At 38.7% G+C, this 21,840-nt stretch overlaps 1 protein-coding gene across 4 annotated transcripts in view; it reads right to left on the bottom strand.

The window, feature by feature from the left end:
* LOC126181765 (poly(U)-binding-splicing factor half pint) overlaps nt 1-21,840 on the bottom strand; it is a 119,059-nt gene that overhangs the window by 15,801 nt on the left and 81,418 nt on the right. For all 4 annotated transcript variants that reach the window (XM_049924797.1, XM_049924799.1, XM_049924798.1 and 1 more), the window contains 8 exons: nt 16,954-17,081; nt 16,589-16,787; nt 15,236-15,280; nt 10,000-10,111; nt 9,582-9,833; nt 2,872-2,993; nt 2,076-2,213; nt 775-860 (listed from right to left, as the gene is read on the bottom strand). In XM_049924797.1, the coding sequence (XP_049780754.1) occupies nt 775-860; nt 2,076-2,213; nt 2,872-2,993; nt 9,582-9,833; nt 10,000-10,111; nt 15,236-15,280; nt 16,589-16,787; nt 16,954-17,081 (1,082 nt within the window). The remainder of the gene's footprint in view (nt 1-774; nt 861-2,075; nt 2,214-2,871; nt 2,994-9,581; nt 9,834-9,999; nt 10,112-15,235; nt 15,281-16,588; nt 16,788-16,953; nt 17,082-21,840) is intronic.

The raw sequence follows: 21,840 nt of genomic DNA, 5'->3' as shown, positions 1-21,840 counted from the left end.
ATACATGAGCACAGTTACATCTTCAACAATTCGACACCTTGGGTTCACTGTCAATGACAATCCTACCTACAGTCCCGACTTGGCCCCGTCTGATTTTCATCATATTTTCAAAATTAAAGAACACCTTAGACGACTTCACATTGATAGTGGTGAAATGGTGCAAGCAGACCTGAGGTTGTGGCTCCGTCAACAAAGTCAAACATTCAACAGTGATTGTATCAACAAACTGGTCTCTCAGTGGGAGAAGTGCGTTTGTCACCAGGGTAACTTGTGTTAAGAATAAATATATAGACACGAAGAATAAAGGTGTAGAATGTTAGGAAAGTGTATTATTTACAAGGCTTTGAGAGTTTACACATAAGAAATTTGGAGGAATTACTTTCCAGTATGCCTTCGTACGTATCAGTTACTTGAACAGATGAGTCTGTCAGTTAGTGCAAGAAGCTAATTTCAACTTTACAACTCTTAACTTACTGTAAATATTATCATAATTATTTCAGAAGCAGGTTTAATTAATTACTTCAGCGTACTGCAATTTTTTTCCGACTTATTATTACAAAAAAAAGGAGTGAGAACAGTTTGAACTCACATGGAAGATAATCTCTAAAAATAGAGCCATGAAAAAAGGCTTAGGAAGGCAGGTGAAGGCTAGCTCATAAATAATGTGGGGTTCCATGGTAGGCAGGTCACAATTTCATAACCCCAGTAGGAACCCTTTGAGTCCCAAGAAATAACAGTTTTTGGCAGATACTAAGAAAAGAGTATATTACTCACTTGCTGCATTCATCCTGTATCTCCTCTTGCAATGTTTCATCTACATCCTCAGGTTCCACCATGTTACGGAGGATTATAACACGACTCTGAAATAAAACGTCAAAATTACAATAAGTGCGTGCGTGGGACGGAGGTCAAGGGCATTCACTGTTATGAGGATGATTTTTATGCTGTGAGAGAAAAAGGTGTAATGATTTGAGAATTTCTGTATAAATTCTAGAACCACTCAGCCTTCTACCGTCTCGAACACACAATATTCTAGATACGAGTGTGGGGTGGTAAAATCCTACCTACTGCATGTCACATGTTTGTGTGTGCAGGTTTAAAATCAGTCACGGGAAGCAAGTAAACGCGGGGGACAAACGGCACCGACAAGTACCTTTTGCGCAATACACAGATCTGTTAGTGAGTTTGTATGGAAGAACCACGGAATCTGTATGCAGCTATGTGCTTATTGTGTCACTGACTATAGTTATGTGAAACAAGAACAGTTGAAAAAGTACTCATATAGACTCTTGACTCAGCCTTGTAAGAGGCAAGACATTTTTTCAATCTCTTTTTCTTAAAGTCATGGTGTATAAGCAGACTTTCTTTCAAATGTAAATCCATTTGTTTCTAACGTAGGACTATACGAGAGACTTACTGAAATTACATATTACGTTGAAAGTGAGAATTTTTATTGTGCTTTAAAGTCAAACATATCATTGATTGACGAAACGTAAAGTTTGTATGGCTACTTATTTCACTAGTAGAAAGAGGCTCTAAAGTTCTTGTCCTAGCATTATTCGACGGAGAAGAAATGAAGAGTGTTTCCAGCAGCCAGCTATCCAGTAAAGAAGAGTGGCTGCAAACCTCAAGTTATCTCGTAAAGAAGTGGAATGTGGTTTGGGGAAATAAATCAGTATAGCCCAGACCCACACCCACAGTTTAAGTCGAAAAAAGTTAGAAAGGTTTCCCCATTCTTTAACACAGTTACCTTTAAAAATTATTTAGTTAAAGTGCCACCTTGCATTATACAAAACAGCAAAAAATGAAAAGAAGTTTGTTAGTTTAGCATATTTTCAGTGCAAATACAACACTGATTGATATGAAATCCGTTTTCTGTGCAATAACTTCCAACTTTCTCTGTTAGCATAGTAATAACAATGAATATTAACAAAATAATTCACACAATGGTTGAGAAAACATCCTTCAATATTTTAAAAAAAAAAAAAAAAAAAAAAAAAAAAAAAAAAAAAAAAAAAAAAAAAAAAAAAAAAAAAACTCATATGCAATATGTTTCTCTAGTCATAAAAACTTACCTCAACCTTACGCATAAGTTTCTGCATAACAAGATGTCTTGCACTCTGGCCTTTGATGGACATATTTTCTTGCTGTTGCAGGGTCTGTGGTTCAGCTTCTTCTAACAACTTTTTCTGTAGTTCCTCCTGTTGTTTTTGCTGGATGAATTTAAAAAAGAGAACAACAAAATATTAAGGTTCAATAAAATAATGACAGTAATACGACAATGAACACTAATATTGTGCTTATGTACGATATACTAGTCAACAGATTAACATAAAAAAAAGCAACACAAATAATTAATATCTTTTACGAAGGATCATACCATGATACGCATTCACTTCTATGCCAGACTGTTCCAGCTAGTGCCCACATGTGGGCAGAAAAGCACCCACAGTCACAGAGGTGGTCACAGAACTGAGCCAACTGTGTCTTGTCCGTGTTTCTGCATGCAACCGAGCAAGGTGTGAATGTACCCCAACTGTAGCTGCCGGTGGTAGTGGTTGTGGTTGTGTGTGCAAAGTGTGAATGTATGTGTGTGTTTTCTTTGCTGAAGAAGGTTTTGCCTGAAAGCTATAACGTGAAACAGTCTTTTTGTTGAGCATGTCTGCAACACAACATATCACCTTTATGGTGAATAGCAGTCTATTCTTTTCCTAATATTGTTGATATTCCACAACCTGGTGTTTCCAATGTTTAAATATGTTACTCTTCATACTACAGATTCAAGGCTTTAAAATGTAAAATTCAAACCATACAAATACACAGGGGCGAAACAGTATGAAACAGTATTATCTTTTGAGAGAAGACAGTAACCTGTGCTTGTTCCTGTGCTCTCCTGAGTGCATCTTGTGGATTAACTCCTTGAGCTGACAGTGGTTGTCCAATCACTGCTGGTGTTATTACACCTGGTGGTGGTATCACTGCAACTGGCTGTCCTGAAAACACAATTATATATGTACATAAATAAACAACAAAATATATAAATAATTAAGTAACACAATATCTGATGGGTATGATATTCTTTACTATCAATTAATTATGGTAGTATACAACGTATCAATGCTCATTAAAATACCACGGAAAACTATAAAAAAAGGTATCTGAAATTGAAGGAAACGTGAAAAGGCAATTAACACAAAAGGCAGAAAGAATAAGCAGGAAGTGGCGTAAACATAAATAAATATACATTCAGTAAATATTAATATTTTGCCAAAAAGTATATGAAACCAATGACACACAAAACTAGCAATTATTATTCTGTAAAGCCACTGGCAATTAATTGGCATGTTCTCCACCCTTTCGCTTATGAAAGGAAGACTGAAATTCAAAGTTCTGCAACCTAATTTACAACAAAGTACAGTACTTACATTAGTATAAGACCTCCCCCTTATTAAAGAGGACAAAATTTTATTTTTAACCTCAAAATTAGACTGCTTCACTGCTATAAAGCATCTGCCAAAAAAATTAATGTTATATCTATACTAAACTTATGTCTTTTTATCTACATTATGACAATTCAAGAAGAAATAAAGACCACCACCACCACCACCACCACCACCACCAGTATCATAACCTGGTATGAGTTTCACCTGACCAATTTGGGGAGAGAAAAGAGGCAGTGTATTCCTACATATGAGCAAGCTGTCACAAATATTTGGCTGTTGAGGTGGTGATTGTAGTGGGACCTCATGGCACATCTGAAATTGCTACAAATGAAACGAGCAGCAACGAAATTTATAATTGCAGGTGTCATGAATATTTTACTGTTTCTTCTGAGTATTTTGTGATGTCTGAGGTGATTGTTACAGTAGCACCTGTGAACATGCCCCCCCCCCCCCCCCCAAATATGGAGCAGATTTCTTTCACACCTATACTGATATGTGAATATGACAATGCTTCCTTTCATTTCTCGTATCCCAACACATGAACTGTCCTCTGCTCTCTTATTTGATATCTAGACCCAATGGCTAACACACCCCCTTTTTGTTCCAGTCATACCTCACAGCTAGCATTAACACCATTGCTGCACGAAACATGTTAGTATACCACTGACCCCATCTAGACTTTTACAGTCTTCTGCAGAAATGTGTATTATTGTTGAGTATTTGTTCAATTTTAAATTCAAGTCTATTGAATTCTGACTATAAATAAAAAGGTAGCTAATTGAGAAGGCGATTTAGTTGCAATCAATCTCTTTTCATCACTACCAAAAAAATGGCCAGGTCTTTTCTTTTGCTAGAGTATAATATATTTGGTGAAATTGATGTTACACACTGCTCAATGGAGCTAATTAAAAAGTATTCACTGTTAAAAACGGAACAGTGTCTATGCACTACAAGGAGTTTAGGATAGATTCTAACTTCCTCAATGAAGTGTCATGGAGCTAAACCTCTTAACATTTTTGTCCTGCGCAAAGCAGCAAGTCTACATTAGGTAGCATCTGAACAAGAGTTGGACATGGCGCTAATGTTAATAGTCCAACCCTTTAGAAAGGCCTTTGTGCTTCTCTGTGGCTTCAGGGAAAAGATGTCACAGAAAAATCCAGTTCTGTTGATCTGTTCCTCCTCTACTGCAACAGTGTCACAGAGAAGTATCTGCAAATGACAACCTTTGACGAAACCTAATGTCATATTTCAATATAATAAATACATGGGAGGGATTGATTCCACAGATATGATGACATACTGTTGTCTGTATGAGAGGAAGACTGTGAAACTATGGAAGAAAGTGGTTTTCAGCATAATTGGCAGAATGTTTCTGAATGCTTAATTCTTAATAAAGAAAATCTATCTTCGTCCAAGAAACCACTCACACGTCTGAAATTCAACAGCAAAATCATCTGCATGTTGTCCCGGGAGTGGTTCAAGATACAAAACTTAGCACTCACTACATCAAGTGCAAATGTAGCACCCCCCACAGTGTATGGTGTAGAAATACTACCAGGAAAGAAGGAGTGAGCCTGTGTTGTGTGCTCTACAAAAGATACGAGGCGACGATCAAGAACAATGTGTGTACTCTGTAAGAAGGGATTACATCCCAAATGTGTTGGTCAACATTTATGTGTCAATAAATGATCCTAAAACTTAATTGGTATTATGTTATTTTCTGTTGGAACTAGCGACAAAATTATAATGTTTTGCCCATTTTTTGTATAAGTATTTTTAGGGCGCATTATTTTCTAAAATATGTGAGAGTAACGCACAAACAAATATTATATTGTTCAGAATAATATGTAGATTGATAATATGAACACAAATTTTAAGTTCAATTATATTACACGAGGCAAAATATGACTTAAAACCAAAGTTTTAATTTTTTCTGTACAAAAACTCTAATACAAGTGTTCTTTAGAAGTATGAGGCCTAATAGTGTACTCTGCTCATATTCCGGTAGTTTGAAGGTACTAGCTATAAAAGAAAAAAATAAGGTCCTATGATAAACAGTTCAGATTTTATGGTAAGTTTAACAAACTTCTGCAATTCACTACAAAATCGCCTGGCACTTTTCAGATGATACATTAAAAATCACATGGCCCCAAAACGGTTAAATAAAGGAATGGCTGACACCCCCCACCCCCACCACTTTAATAGGCCTAAAACTACTCCCTTTGTTCCACTGAACTGATGTAGGAAAACCGGGAAAAAAAAAAACAAATCACAATGGTCCACTCTTCCTGAAGACAAAATTATTCCATATCCATACTTCAAAATGAAATATGTGCTTATGTGTATCAATGAGACATAAACTCAACCGATTTGATGAAACAATGATTTTCCCCTTGCCCATACACACAAGCTGGTTATAGATACCATATTAGCAATCAGGCCAAATTCTACCCTTTATAAAGTATACTTGAAAAAAGAGACAGCATTGGTCGTATATTTTTCTATTGCAAAATCGATTTTCTGTCACTGAGTGACCATCTTCAGTGCTATATTGTATAACAAATTCGGATGCACTGTTGTTACTAAGCTTACGGCAATCACATAGACTTTGAGTCTATGTGATTGCCGTAAGCTTAGTAACAACAGTGCATCCGAATTTGTTATACAATATAGCACTGAAGATGGTCACTCAGTGACAGAAAATCGATTTTGCAATAGAAAAATATACGACCAATGCTGTCTCTTTTTTCAAGTATACCTGTTACCTTGTCGTAGTGCACAAGACAACATGGAGTCGCCAATCAATAAAACTTTATAAAGTATATCGGCTGACGTCGTTGTTGTTGTTGTTGTTGTGGTCTTCAGTCCTGAGACTGGTTTGATGCAGCTCTCCATGCTACTCTATCCTGTGCAAGCTGCTTCATCTCCCAGTACCTACTGCAACCTACATCCTTCTGAATCCTGCTTAGTGTATTCATCTCTTGGTCTCCCCCTACGATTTTTACCCTCCACGCTGCCCTCCAATACTAAATTGGTGATCCCTTGATGCCTCAGAACATGTCCTACCAACCGATCCCTTCTTCTGGTCAAGTTGTGCCACAAACTTCTCTTCTCCCCAATCCTATTCAATACTTCCTCATTAGTTATGTGGTCTACCCATCTAATCTTCAGTATTCTTCTGTAGCACCACATTTCGAAAGCTTCTATTCTCTTCTTGTCCAAACTATTTACCTTCCATGTTTCACTTCCATACATGGCTACACTCCATACAAATACTTTCAGAAACGACTTCCTGACACTTAAATCTATACTCAATGTTAACAAATTCCTCTTCTTCAGAAACGCTTTCCTCGCCATTGCCAGTCTACATTTTATATCCTCTCTACTTCGACCATCATCAGTTATTTTGCTCCCCAGATAGCAAAACTCATTTACTACTTTAAGCGTCTCATTTTCTAATCTAATACCCTCAGCATTCCTACATTCCATTAGCCTCGTTTTGCTTTTGTTGATGTTCATCTTATATCCTCCCTTCAAGACACTGTCCATTCCGTTCAACTGCTCTTCCAAGTCCTTTACTGTCTCTGACAGAATTACAATGTCATCGGCGAACCTCAAAGTTTTTATTTCTTCTCCATGGATTTTAATACCTACTCCGAATTTTTCTTTTGTTTCCTTTACTGCTTGCTCAATATACAGATTGAATAGCATCGGGGAGAGGCTACAACCCTGTCTTACTCCCTTCCCAACCACTGCTTCCCTTTCATGTCCCTCGACTCTTATAACTGCCATCTGGTTTCTGTACAAATTGTAAATAGCCTTTCGCTCCCTGTATTTTACCCCTGCCACCTTTAGAATTTGAAAGAGAGTATTCCAATCAACGTTGTCAAAAGCTTTCTCTAAAAGTCTACAAATGCTAGAAACGTAGGTTTGCCTTTCCTTAATCTTTCTTCTAAGATAAGTCGTAAGGTCAGTATTGCCTCACGTGTTCCAGTATTTCTACGGAATCCAAACTGATCTTCCCCGAGGTCGGCTTCTACTAGTTTTTCCATTCGTCTGTAAAGAATTCGTGTTAGTATTTTGCAGCTGTGGCTTATTAAACTGATTGTTCGGTAATTTTCACATCTGTCAACACCTGCTTTCTTTGGGATTTGAATTATTATATTCTTCTTGAAGTCTGAGGGTATTTCGCCTGTTTCATACATCTTGCTCACCAGATGGTAGAGTTTTGTCAGGACTGGCTCTCCCAAGGCCGTCAGTAGTTCCAATGGAATGTTGTCTACTCCGGGGGCCTTGTTTCGACTCAGGTCTTTCAGTGCTCTGTCAAACTCTTCACGCAGTATCGTATCTCCCATTTCAACTTCATCTACATACTCTTCCACTTTCATAATATCGTCCTCAAGAACATCACCCTTGTATAGACTCTCTGTATACTCCTTCCACCTTTCTGCTTTCCCTTCTTTGCTTAGAACTGTGTTTCCATCTGAGCTCTTGATATTCATAAATGTGGCTCTCTTTTCTCCAAAGGTCTCTTTAATTTTCCTGTAGGCAGTATCTATCTTACCCCTAGTGAGATAAGCCTCTACATCCTTACATTTGTCCTGACGATTAGAGATGATAATTTTTTGCTCTACAGCATGCTACGAAATGCAACCTGAAGTAAACACTACACAACTTATTTGCATATATATATATATATATATATATATATATATATATATGTGTCTGTATACGCGCAAGTGTATACCCGTCCTTCTTTCCCCCTAAGGCAAGTCTTTCCGCTCCCGGGATTGGAATGACTCCTTACCCTCTCCCTTAAAACCCAAATCCTTTCGTCTTTCCCTCTTTCCCGACGAGGCAACCGTTGGTTGCCAAAGCTAGAATTTTGTGTGTCTATCGACATGCCAGCGCTTTCGTTTGGTAAGTCACATCATCTTTGTTTATAATATGAATATAATAGAGGGAAACATTCCACGTGGGAAAAATATATTTAAAAAGAAAGATGATGAGACTTACCCAACAAAAGCGCTGGCAGGTCGATAGACACACAAATAAACACAAACATACACACAAAACTCTAGCTTTCGCAACCAACGGTTGCCTCGTCAGGAAAGAGGGAAGTAGACGGAAAGACAAAAGGATATGGGTTTTAAGGGAGAGGGTAAGGAGTCATTCCAATCCCGGGAGCGGAAAGACTTACCTTAGGGGGAAAAAAGGACAGGTATACACTCGCACACACACACATATCCATCCACACATACACAGACAAGCAGACATTTGCCTTTACAAATAAAAAAATTAAATATATATATATATATATATATATATATATATATATATATATATATATATATATATATATTTAAAAAGAAAGATGATGAGACTTACCCAACAAAAGCGCTGGCAGGTCGATAGACACACAAATAAACACAAACATACACACAAAACTCAAGCTTTCGCAACAAACTGTTGCCTCATCAGGAAAGAGGGAAGGAGAGGGAAAGACGAAAGGATATGGGTTTTAAGGGAGAGGGTAAGGAGTCATTCCAATCCCGGGAGCGGAAAGACTTACCTTAGGGGGAAAAAAGGACAGGTATACACTCGCACACACACACATATCCATCCATACATACAAGACACAAGCAGACATTTGTAAAGGCAAAGAGTTTGAGCCAAACTCTTTGCCTTTACAAATGTCTGCTTGTGTCTTGTATGTATGGATGGATATGTGTGTGTGTGCGAGTGTATACCTGTCCTTTTTTCCCCCTAAGGTAAGTCTTTCCGCTCCCGGGATTGGAATGACTCCTTACCCTCTCCCTTAAAACCCATATCCTTTCGTCTTTCCCTCTCCTTCCCTCTTTCCTGATGAGGCAACAGTTTGTTGCGAAAGCTTGAGTTTTGTGTGTATGTTTGTGTTTATTTGTGTGTCTATCGACCTGCCAGCGCTTTTGTTGGGTAAGTCTCATCATCTTTCTTTTTAAATATATTTTTCCCACGTGGAATGTTTCCCTCTATTATATATATATATATATATATATATATATATATATATATATATATATATATATATATATATATTAAGGGTGCACACAAACTTTAATACAAGCAGCAGCAATGACAAAGCCTCAAATTACCAACCTGCAACTGTAGCAGTAACTGGTGTTGTAACGGCCTGAGGCCGGAATTGAGGTATGGCAAGGCCTGGAGGTGGTATAACTGCTGGTAATACACCAGCATGTGCCTGCCCAAGTGCAGTTGGGGCTACAGTTGGGATAACTGGCACAGTGGGGACTGTCTGCAATGGCAGTGTTGGTATCACTGTTGGCACTGCAGGGACATTAGGTATTATAGGTAACTGTGATGTTCCCACACCACCCAATTTTGAGAGACCTGTAAAAGTAATTTTCTCTTGTAAAAACACACACACACACACACTACACATGCCATTAATTTATACTACATAGTAAGAATTTATTTGAAAACAAATGTTTACATGACAGAAATAGTTTTAGGAGCTGAAAACCCAGTTGAAATATCAATAACTTTTGTATCATACCTAATGCTACCGCGTTACTTGCTACTGCATCCATTGCTTGAATTTTCGCTGTGGCAGCTGCAGCTGCCACAGCTGCAGCAGTTGGCATCATACTTGTTGTTCCTGATGTACCCTGAAACCACAAGTCTCGCATTAGATCCACTAATAAGCACTTACATAATTAGCAATTTATGAAATATTCATCTTTGTGTCAATTTCAATTACAGTCCCTTATTACATATTTAGTAATTTATGGAATCATGCTGAAGATTAATTTTCTGTCACTTCTTTACGAAACCATTTCGGATTTAAGGCTGACAAGAAAAAGACACCTTAGTGTATTTTCAACAATGTGGTGTTGTAAAGGATCAGCTACTAAGTATATGCGTTATTTGTTTAATTTCTGTCTCAGTCGCATATTCTCTTTAATGGTGACTAGTTTAAAATGATTCCATTCATTTTCAAACTGTTCATGCATTTCCAACATTTCACTAAAGCAATTCAAGTGGAACATTCAAACCCCTTGTTCATACACTAGGCCATAATAGTAAATGTCATTAGGAGAACTTGACAGGCTTCTTCAGCTGTTTTTCAAGTTCCACTGGAATATTTTTACATACTTCTATTAGAGACACAGGCAATGGTCCTTGCTCCTCCCATCTGCAGCAATACAGTAAAGGTTCTCTATCCCTAGCCATAATCCAGTACAACATACTGGTTCCTGCACTGATGACTAACCCCCCAACCCCACCCCTCTCCGAATGGCCTAATCATCAAATTACTCTCCTCCAGCAGCAACCCCTTCTTATACAATGACATCTATCTGCTCAAATTCCATTAGCCCATAGCCATCACCAACTGAGTCCTGTAAAACCTTATAAGTCAGGCCCAAACCTTCTTGCAATCTCCTCTCCATCCATAAAATTCTACTGCTCTGTAATCCCAAATTCCTACATCCCACATCCAAGACAAACTTTTGCCCTCCAGGAACTAGAGCTGCACGTACAATGCCACCTCAAAAAAACTCTCCCTATCAGTTCATCTACACAACTATCCGCAATGTCTACAACAGTCTAATTAAACCTCCCTCACAGCCACCAAACCCTGGCTCGTAGATCTATACATCTACCACACCCCACCACCAAACAATCCAGACACTAAACAGTCCTGAAACACAGTCATGAACCTGTTCTCCAAAAATCTCAATCCCTTCCAAAGGCCTTACCTTTTGCCCCACTCCCAAACTCAATCCTGCAGGAGTTTATTACAGACATTTTCTCCTTCCCCCAAGGCCCTGCAGTAGAAATGCCTTTTTGTTACCAACCCAACAAATCAGGTCTGATCCAAAACCAATACTGAATGCTGCATAACTCAGTTCAATCCTCCATCCAATAGTAACCAATCCTCAACAACCCCAAAGCTACTCCTTTTAAGAACCCAGAATTTCCTGACCTCTAACCTTGCTGCACCATCATTTCACAAATCCCTCAACATGGAAACCATCCTTACATCTGCAGAAAGAACCAAAATCCATCATCTAAATTGATCCTGACCTTATAATGCTATCTATTGACAAAGGCTCCAAAACTGTGGATATGAACCACAGAGATTAATTACCTGGCAGAGGTCCTCTGGCAGCAGTCTGCACTACTGTTGATGCCATTTTCCTCCTAACATCCCGACGACGACAACACACCACACATTTCCCAACACTCAACTGACTCCAAACCTATATCTCCCTCCTGGTCACCATGACGAACTATTATGAGATATAAGTTCCACCTTTTATGCAAAAAAGAGCTGCAGGCTTCTTCAGCTGTTTTTCAAGTTCCACTGGAATATTTTTACATACATCTATTAGAGACACAGGCAATGGTCCTTGCTCCTCCCATCTGCAGCAATACAGTAAAGGTTCTCTATCCCTAGCCATAATCCAGTACAACATACTGGTTCCTGCATTGATGACTAACCCCCCACCCCACCCCTCTCCGAATGGCCTAATCATCAAATTACTCTCCTCCAGCAGCAACCAGGTGCAATGGGCACCCACATGACACCATCCTATGCTAACGTCTTCATGGGCCATCTAGAGGAATTCTTAAATGCATCACCTGGTTCAAATTCACTGATGAACAAATAAAGAGTGATAGTTGTTTTTCTTGTTTCTCTCTCAGGCCCTACATTATGCTCATATGGATGTTTGAATGTACTCAAGAGAGTGGTATTACCATAGCCATTGTTAGTTGTGTTCTGAAAAGTAATAACGAAAATGTTGGGGAATATATACCCCTGTCTGCGAGAAGTGTGGCTATTTATTTAGTAGTGCAATAAAGAGAACTTGCGGAAGCATTCCCGGGATCTTCACCACCGTTGGATCGACAGGGAGGTGGAAAATACAACTTTCATTTACCCCATCATACACCCCCCCCCCCCCCCCAGCAGATTGCAACTCATGTCAGATGCAGTCAGAGTCTGACTCTATTGCTGTGAGACAGTAAACGTGTGTACAGAGTTGTGCTTGTGTGTATGCACATGCATTTTCCAATTCAAAAGAAGGACCTTGTCTGAAAGTTAATATTTCAGCCGTCTTTTTCATCATGCTTGCCTGTGACTCGAGGTCTTCTCTATGTGGCGAGCAACTATCTATTCTTTCCATATCATTGTTATATTAGAATGGAAGTAATATTTCCAGAGGCCATTGAAACTATCATTTGCACAATAGGTGTCAAAACATCAAACATTTTTTATAAGCCTTGCCTGGGCATCCATAAACTAAAATCAGTCGTACAACAGAGTCCATGTAAGTAATGCTCTGAAATTACTTTCAATTCCTCCAAAATTATGCTGAAAGCAAATCCAGTGATTTGTTACTATCGTCTGAGCCATGAACGATTGGCGGTTCATGCATGTTTAGCCACAGACAGAAATGCCATTGTTGACAATTCCAAGTGACAATTGTGGTATGCACACGATTTCCACTTGAAGGAACCAAATATCCTGCAAATTATGTCTCTCGCTTGCTTATACAGAATTTATCACTTACCACCGCAATCAGTGATGACAACTTGCAACAAATGAAATAGAAATTCACTGAACAACTCGCTACGACCACATTTACAGCTCGCATTAGCTACAACATTCACAGCAGAGGGCTGAGAACACTACTGAACACTCAATGGCTGTTGGAGTATTCATGATGTAGATAGCCAGAACAAGCCTAAACTCAACTGCCACTGTTCATGACTCCAAATATAGTTCTACTTCTGGATACACCATCTCTTTAAGTCCTAAGTTCTAGTGAGTGTAGCGTTAACTAATGGTAGCACAAACTACACACTCACTGATATGCAAGTTCTTTTCAGTAAGCCATGCATTATTATAAGCACAATATTATCAGCATTATTATAAGCAAAATATCATTTATGCAATGTGAAAAATGACCAGCAATAGTAACAGAAGAGAGAGTTGGACCATGATATCCCTACATACAGCAGAACACAACAGGATATCAAGCTCTGCTCAGTTACATGGTATGCAAAGCACAAATGTAGGCAATATGTAGAAAACAACAAATAAACTACAAGCTACCACTCAGCTTAAAAGTTCGACAATTTCGTGAAGCACTAGAGGAAATAGTATTAAATCTTGTTCCAAACATGGATAGTACAAATTCACTTCATATTTGAATAAACTTTCAATAAGAGTTGTCATATGATATATGTATGTAATGCCATTCCTTAATTTGTGTTATTTACTCTGATGCGAAATGATATATAGCTCACTGTAATGTAGCAATTTATATTCTCTACTAAATATACAGAATGAGTAACACACATTAAAAAAACTGAACTGTTTCACTCTCATTTTGCCATATTTCAAATTTTTACAGGGCTAATATCACTTTAATTTCATAGTTTGATCTGTGTCCTTTCACTGCAACAGTATTAACTATTATTTTTTGTGTTTTTTATGTTGTTTGGCAGATCTACTGCATTCTAGAAATAATTAAAGCCAATAACCATGTCTGTGCCTGCAGGGGTGGCTAATTCTTTACAACCATCAGTAATATTTGCGAAACAGGGCTCATACAGAACAAGTGATGGTACAACATACCTGAAAGTATGGTCATCAAATTCCATTTTTTTGTTTCATTGCATTCCGTTCACCACAATTATAATTTTGATCAGTTACTTTCAATGGGATTTCACGCTTATGCATACTCTGGTATATACCAACACTTTTAGTGGTTAGTTAAGTGAAACCAAGAGTAAAATGCAAAACTCTTGTCCTTCAGATGGAATACTATTTCATTTGGTTATTAGGGTTATAATGATTTACCAAGTAGGTTGCAAAAGAAAATTACAAATCTTGTTCATAAACTATATCACCATATGAACATGTTACCAGATTTTACTTAGTTTGAAGGCAAGATGCAATAGTTTGATGAAACATGAAAATTAATTAGAAATTAAATGCCTAATAAACAAAATAAAATAGAATTAGAGTGAATTAGACTGCACAAATAAATTACAGCAGTTAGACAATACAAGGAGCTACTATCAACAGAAGTCGCTAGCTCATCAGATGACAAAGTTTGAGATTTCCTACTATGTGACAAACAGCTTGAGCCAGTTGGGAGATGCTCAAAACACAGCAATACATGATATCCCATAACCAAATATTTTCCTGCCAGTATTATGGAGCTCATCAGGATGTCAATGTTACAGAATTATTTCTGCATATAAGGTTATGTTGTCCAACAATAACAGGTAACTAACATTAGGTTAACTTTGCTACTTAACACTGCTATTTTTCTTGTGATCCTGCCAACAATACAAATGACTTTACTTTTACTTCTTTTCTTTACTTCCAGCACCATACAATTTCACCCAACACCTTCCAATTTAATTTTTTTCTATCATCCTCCCACATACCATAAACTCAGTGCTTTAATTAAATGCACATGACATCCCAGCCATAACAAACTAAAAAAAACTTAATATGGATGACCACAGGCTGCCCCCCCCCCTTTTTCAATTATTTATATAAATCTTGCAGATAATTTAGAGGAAGCCTCTGCTTGATATTTACATCAAATGATGTCATTTTATAAATTTTTATTTGAAAATCTGATATGTTTAGCAAAATAGCAGTAATTGAGTGAGAGAGTGGTTGCTCATACTCTATAGGAAACACATGATAACAAAACAAAACTGACAGAAACATAAACTAACGGAAGGAATGTGATTCTACTCACATGGGCACGCATGCTGGCTGAATCCCTACGAAGTGCTGCAGACCCCTAGAAAAAAAAAAGTCCAAAACTTAAATAGGCCTGACAACTGGCAAATAATCAATGTAATATAATAACAGGACTAAATTATTAATAGGAACAGGAAAATTTAATTTCATGTAAATGATAACATTAGAAATCATGTCACTGTTCATTTTTACGAAATGTCGCAAAATTTGGCAATTCCTCTATTCCCATGTGAAAATTTAAATCTGAGGGCAACTATTTCTTAAACCTGGTAATTTATAGTTACTGAATGTTTAAATTGAATTTTGAATTTTTTCTTAGGGCTGACGTTCATTCATAATCTTAAAATGACAGTTCACTTCTGGTATACACAAACAAAGCTCTATGACTGTGTGCTTTAATTTATAAAACCCTACTTGCAACAAAATCCCTTCCAGTAACAGTTTTTGTCACCTACGTGACACTTCTGTGCAAATCACCCAAAAATACACTTCTGTGCAAATCAACCAAAAATAATGCGTTTCGAGATATTTTTAAAATGATGCAACAATTAAACAGTATATTTCTGTAGTACAGCTATAGGGTGGTGGTGGTGAATGTTATAAGTGATGACAAGTAAAGAGTATGTTATGCAGAATTGGAATGACAGGTTTAAGAAGTGTAGATATGCAGAAGGGATATAAATATGTTCACAATTTAGTCAAAAAGTAACTTTCCATAGCAGCAGGAAAAGTGGGCATAGTCAAATATATGTTACTATGCTGTAGGCAGTTCAATTTCATGTTGAAATAGACTCTAATTAGCTGCTGACAGATTGGTGGAATCTCATAGCAGAATAGAACATTGAACAGTTATGACAATGCTTGATTTTGAAAAACTCTCAGGCGTATGACTGCAGAATTATTTTCCTTTAATTGAGTAGAATTAACAGGTTTTACATTTTCACTCCACTGATGTAAATGAATGCGATATTGATATCAATACGTATAATTTTATTGATGTGTCAAATGGGAAACTACACTGAAGAATGTACGGAACTTGAAATAATACAAAAGATTAACAAAAAACAACACTGCAATTGGCTATATAATAAAATGACATTTTCCTGTCCATAATTACTCACAGTATTGTGACTGATGAACATGTTCATCTTCCGGCTATGCTGTATAAGCAAGGCAAAACACACACACACACACACACACACACACACACACAGTTTGTATTGAATTAAATAGTTTCATTCCACACACACACACACACACACACACACACACACACACACACACACACACACACAGTTTTATAAATTCCGTAAGTGGTTTTTCTTTTTATTTAAATTAATATACTGACCTGTAAGGCATTTGGAGGTGTTATTGCTCTGCCAACTCGCAAGTACTGTCCTCCCAAGTCAAACAGATTCATAGAAGCAATAGCTTCTTGGGCTGCTTGCTGTGTTTCATATTCAATGAATCCATATCCTTTGTGCCTGTTCGGTGTACTTCCCGGCGCAAGTTTGCAATACTTTATAGGACCAAATGCTTCAAATACACTGTAAAATAAATAGATACAGCATTAGAGTTTTCCATAAAATCATTTACGTATCTGATGGCATTTACAAGATTCATGGCCGTTCAATCTATTGGAAATAAATGAATTATAAACTCAAGCTCCACATTTACTGATTGTACAGAACACTACTACTGATTTCCACTCACCTCTTTATATCCTCTTCAGTGAGATCTGGGTGTATTGAAGCAACATAGATGCGATTATACTGCTTAGCTTCCTCTGTAATTTCATCAATTACTGACTGAGCTTGCGGCATGTTGCTGGGTCGTCCCACCTGTAGGAGGACACCCACAATTAAACTGTTTAAGGACAAGGTGGACTGCCTCCGTACTTTCTGCATCTGTTGTCCTCGGCCGCCTCTCTACACACTTTATAAAGAATGGAGGCAATTACACAAAAAAACATTTAAAATGTTATAAGCCAACGAATCTTTGGAAGATATAAAAATGTATTGCCTCCAAACTTTGTCACCAAAGACTACCTGGCATATTGATTTTGTTTCTCACTTAGCTATTTTCCTGGTACATATATATAATAAAAAAACAGGACTGTGTTATCTTTGTAAACCAGATAACCATAATACATTACATTCCACATTACCAGTCTCAAGATTAATTGTGGGCTACTTTTTTAATTCACAAGGCACATTAGTTCTCAAATTCTCTATGGCAATAAAACCAGGCACTCTTTGGTGTATGTAATTCTATACTGAAAATGAGGATTTGAATGCAAAAGCAATCTGGAAAAGTTTTGAAAGAAGAAAGTTATTCCTGTAAGAATTTGTTTGCTGGAACTATAGATTATAGCCAGTTATGAACAAAACTGAAATACTGGATAACACTGCATTGCAACTTGTTCCTCAGGAAACATTTACCACTTTAACAATTAAACTTATTTGAGTGATTTTACATTGCTGTTTCGCTATTTTTTTTTTTAAATACAAAAGTGCCACGATTTAGGCACGCCATATATCTTAAGGATACGTAAAAGTTAAAGTATCCTTCACAGAACATGGAAGCAACTATTCAAGAACAACATGGAACAGTTTTACTAAGCTTTGACTTTATGGTAGAACCTCACAATTATCTATTTTATGTACAAAACAAAAACACAAATATCAATGTTCTTGTTGCCCTTCGGAAAGTCTACTAAAAATATATTGTGGTCCAGTTACACATTTTAACCCTGCCTTACACCCTTTCTTAACCAACATACATAATCTACTATTTTGTGTGCAACCTGAAACAATTTAAAGTTTGTGCTGTGCTACACATCAATGTCATATTAATGCCAAGATTAAGGTATACTCCGCCCAACGCCAAGTACATTTTCTGAATTACATCCCAACATTTTGCTGAACCGATGAAAACTGTAGATCTCTCATATAACCACAAGACCAGATCAACTTCACAGAATTCAACTATTGGTGATACAGAACCCCACCTAACATAAGAATCCATCCAAGATTTTGCCTAATATTAATCCTGTGCAATTTACAGTAGGTGTAATGTCACTTACATTTGAATGTCCAGTTAAGATGTTACGTTATATGAACAGAATAAGGTTAAAACGATACTTATCTCTATCCAGAAAAAGCAAAGGAAAGATGGAAAATACAAAATCACTACATTCAACTATAGGAACAGAACTCACCAAAGATAATGGGATGAGTGGTGGAGAGGAAATAAAAAAAAAAAATTAATATCTAACAGGATTTACCTGTATCAAGCCACTGACTTCACAAAACAGTCTCAAAAAGTTTAAAATATGATAAGAACTGCATTAACACATACAACCACAAAGCAACAATTGGGGAGGGGTACGATTGTACCAAAGTTAAAAACAATGACTGAAAAATCAAATTACAAATAGGATTAGCTGATAATACAGTGTTATACCTACAGGAGGTAATATCAGTCAAAGAAAAGTTGCTATAATGATATGTCCAGAAATCAACACATGTTGAAGTACGAGCCAATCTTTTCTCTAATTCCCATCCGTCTGTTATGTAGAAGTAGATGCTCGTAGTTATAATACATCCTGACACATCCTTAAGCCCTCCTTGGCAATACATCTGGCTCCGTTCGGATTGCACCACAGGCTCTTTTAACGTCTGCACATTGTTGAGGGGTTGGGCAAACACCAATGTCTTTGAATGGCCCCACAAACAAATCTAATGGATTCAATTCCTATGTTTGGGGAGGCCATGCTATCTGACCACCTCGGTCAATCCAATGTCAACAAAATGCTTTGGTCAGGTAACTCTGCACGATTGTAGAGAATGGAGTGACGCCCCACTGTGCTTAAATCACAGTCATATTCATTGTGCAGAAATCTGTGATACACAACTGATTATCTGTTTGATAAAGTGCGTGGTTCTGCAAGTTCGTCACTGACAATTCCTGCCTGATCATTGATACTGAACTGGTTGTGATGCCGCACTTCCACAATTGCTCGAGGGTTTGCATCTATCCACGCATACATGTTGTGGTAATAGGACAATGAACTGCAACAATAAATAAAATGTCAATACATGAACTCGCTAATTAAAAAGAAGGAGACAGACAGAGTCCAACAACACACCAGCCACGCTGGATCAGAGAATGTAAAAACCACCATAGGCCTGTAAAAAGACTTGCAATACACAGGTTCCATCATAAAATCTGTGTTAACAACAAATTCCATGAACCATGTAATGAGTAGAGTTAGTTGATCGATTGGGGAAGGTGAGCAAACAGCGAGGTCATCGGTCCCATGAAATAAGGTGGTTGAAACCAAGAGAGGAATAACACAAACAGCAGATCCCAGTCAAGGGGAAGGGAAAATGGACAAACAAATAGCTAACAGGAATGTCTGGCCAGCAGGAAGACGAAGGAACAGGAGGACAGCAGGGGAAATGGTGAGAGCACGGGCACCACATAAACGCTACGCCACCGACCCTTCTTGAATCCCACACCATACCTTTCCTGTTCCTGACTGGAACAGGAAAGGGAGGTAATGACAGTGGCACGTAAAGTGCCCTCCGCCACACACTGTTGGGTGGCTTGCGGAGTATAAATGTAGATCTAGATGTAGATGTAGACCATGCCACACCACACCATGTTCATGACAATGGGGACAACAGCACAAAAGACTAGACTCGTATAGGGAAAAAGGCGGGACAACCTGGCCGATGTGGAGGCAAGGTCTAGGCCTCCACAACCAACATCAATGCCAGAGGGAAATTCAAGGACTTAAACCTGGAAGGACAAACCATTTTCATAAAGAAAACTGAGGGCAGACAATCATGTGAAGGTTTTCTGCTAACACCCGGGACAAGGAAGGCAGGAGGGTATATTTACTGCAAAGGGCCAAAAGGTGGGGGCAGTCCAGCAAAATATGTATCACCACGAAGGGGTCCCAGAAACTTCCAAAGGGAGGTGGCTCACTGCAGACTAAAAAACTGTGGGTTAAACCAGAATGGCCGAAACAAAAGACGGCAAAGGATGCTAGATTCCCAAAAAGAGAGGCTGAGCGAACAATGCCACGTGGTGGAGTCTCCATGATTGCACAAAGGTTATTACATGCAGGTAGTCTTCCAAGAGCCAGCTCATGACTGAGCAAAAAGGGAATCTGGCCCCAGAGGGGTCATGGAGAATGGGGTAGATGGCCGACCGTCCGGCCCCCCCTCCCCAGCCACATAATTAGCAAGTTCATTACGTGGGATACCCAATTGGTCGGGACCCAAAGGAAAACAACTAAACAAGCAGCATCGCCAAGATCAGCGAGAAGTCGTGGATGGCAGAGATCACAGGGTGGCAGGAAAAACAGCAAGAGTCTGTACAAAACAAAACTTGAGTGAGGGCAGACTTTTTAATAAAGGAGAGGGACCATTAGACAGCCATCGATTTGACAGTCAACACCCCACACGTGCCAGGCAAGAGATAGTGTTCTGTGCCAACAGAAGATGTGAAGGCATATCCCACAAGAGCGGAAAATGCATTGCAGCCAAATACGATTGAACACTGAGGAGATACTGGCGTTATGGAGGATTGAGGTGTTGAATCGTTTGCTTATGGATGGAATCAGAGCCAGGGGCAGAATCATGGGAAGAAGAGAAGGCCAGGAGAAGCTCTCATTCAGTAAAAGGTTTATTGCAGGAGTCCACCTGAGAAGGAGTAAAACGTAAGTGGAAGGCTTAAACCTGCTATTTCTGGACAAGGAAGGCTGCCAAACAGGTGGCTGATGGCAATGCTATCACAAAACAGGTGGTGCGGTGTTCCGCGAGAACTGATGGATCCCTACGAAGGCCACCTGGAAGGGCAAGATGTGGAATAGAAGACTGCCGCTAACACCCTTAGAGAGTACAGAGTGTAGCCTACAATCATGACACTTGTACAAAAGAAACAAGGGAGGAGACAAAGCATTCCCAATACACCTGCTTGCTCTGTTTCATTATGCTCCACCATGGAATTGGCTGATGGGAACAGGACCTATAGAGTGAAGAAAGGCAATGCCAGTAGCGTGGATTAGATTACATACAAAACTGTCAGTACAATACAGTTCCATTGAACACGCATGGAACACAGATACAAATGGGAGGTGAATGGGTCACCATACGTCACTAACGAGGACAGGGTTGACATCCATAAATAAGAGGTCAGACTAGGATTTGAGGGGGGGGGGGGGGGGGGGGGGGGGGGGAAAGGCACTTCTGGAAGTACCAGGGGTGGGGGGCCTTGTCTTGATACTTCTGTTCTTCCTCTTTCTTCTTCTTCTTCTTCTTCTTCTTCTTCTTCTTTTTCTTATTATCTTTCATAAATTGAGGCAGGGCAGGGCACGGAAGGAGAGCAGTCTTCTGCATGATCTGGAACTGAAAGAGAGCAGGCCCCCTTGGGTGCATGGATTGCGGGTCACGTGGCCAAATTGTAGTGGCATGCCTCTGGCCTGAGACACGCTGGGGAGAGGAGTCCTGGGAGGGTTTTCCATCACCGGCGGAGGGGATACTTCTCTGGCCAGGGAGGGAGAGTGGCGTCCACAGCGCAGTGCACAGG

Source organism: Schistocerca cancellata, chromosome 1 (genome assembly GCF_023864275.1).
Source record: "Schistocerca cancellata isolate TAMUIC-IGC-003103 chromosome 1, iqSchCanc2.1, whole genome shotgun sequence".
Classification (NCBI taxonomy): domain Eukaryota; kingdom Metazoa; phylum Arthropoda; class Insecta; order Orthoptera; family Acrididae; genus Schistocerca; species Schistocerca cancellata.
Note: the sequence above shows the minus strand (reverse complement) of the source record. Positions and strands in the feature narration are given on the sequence as shown.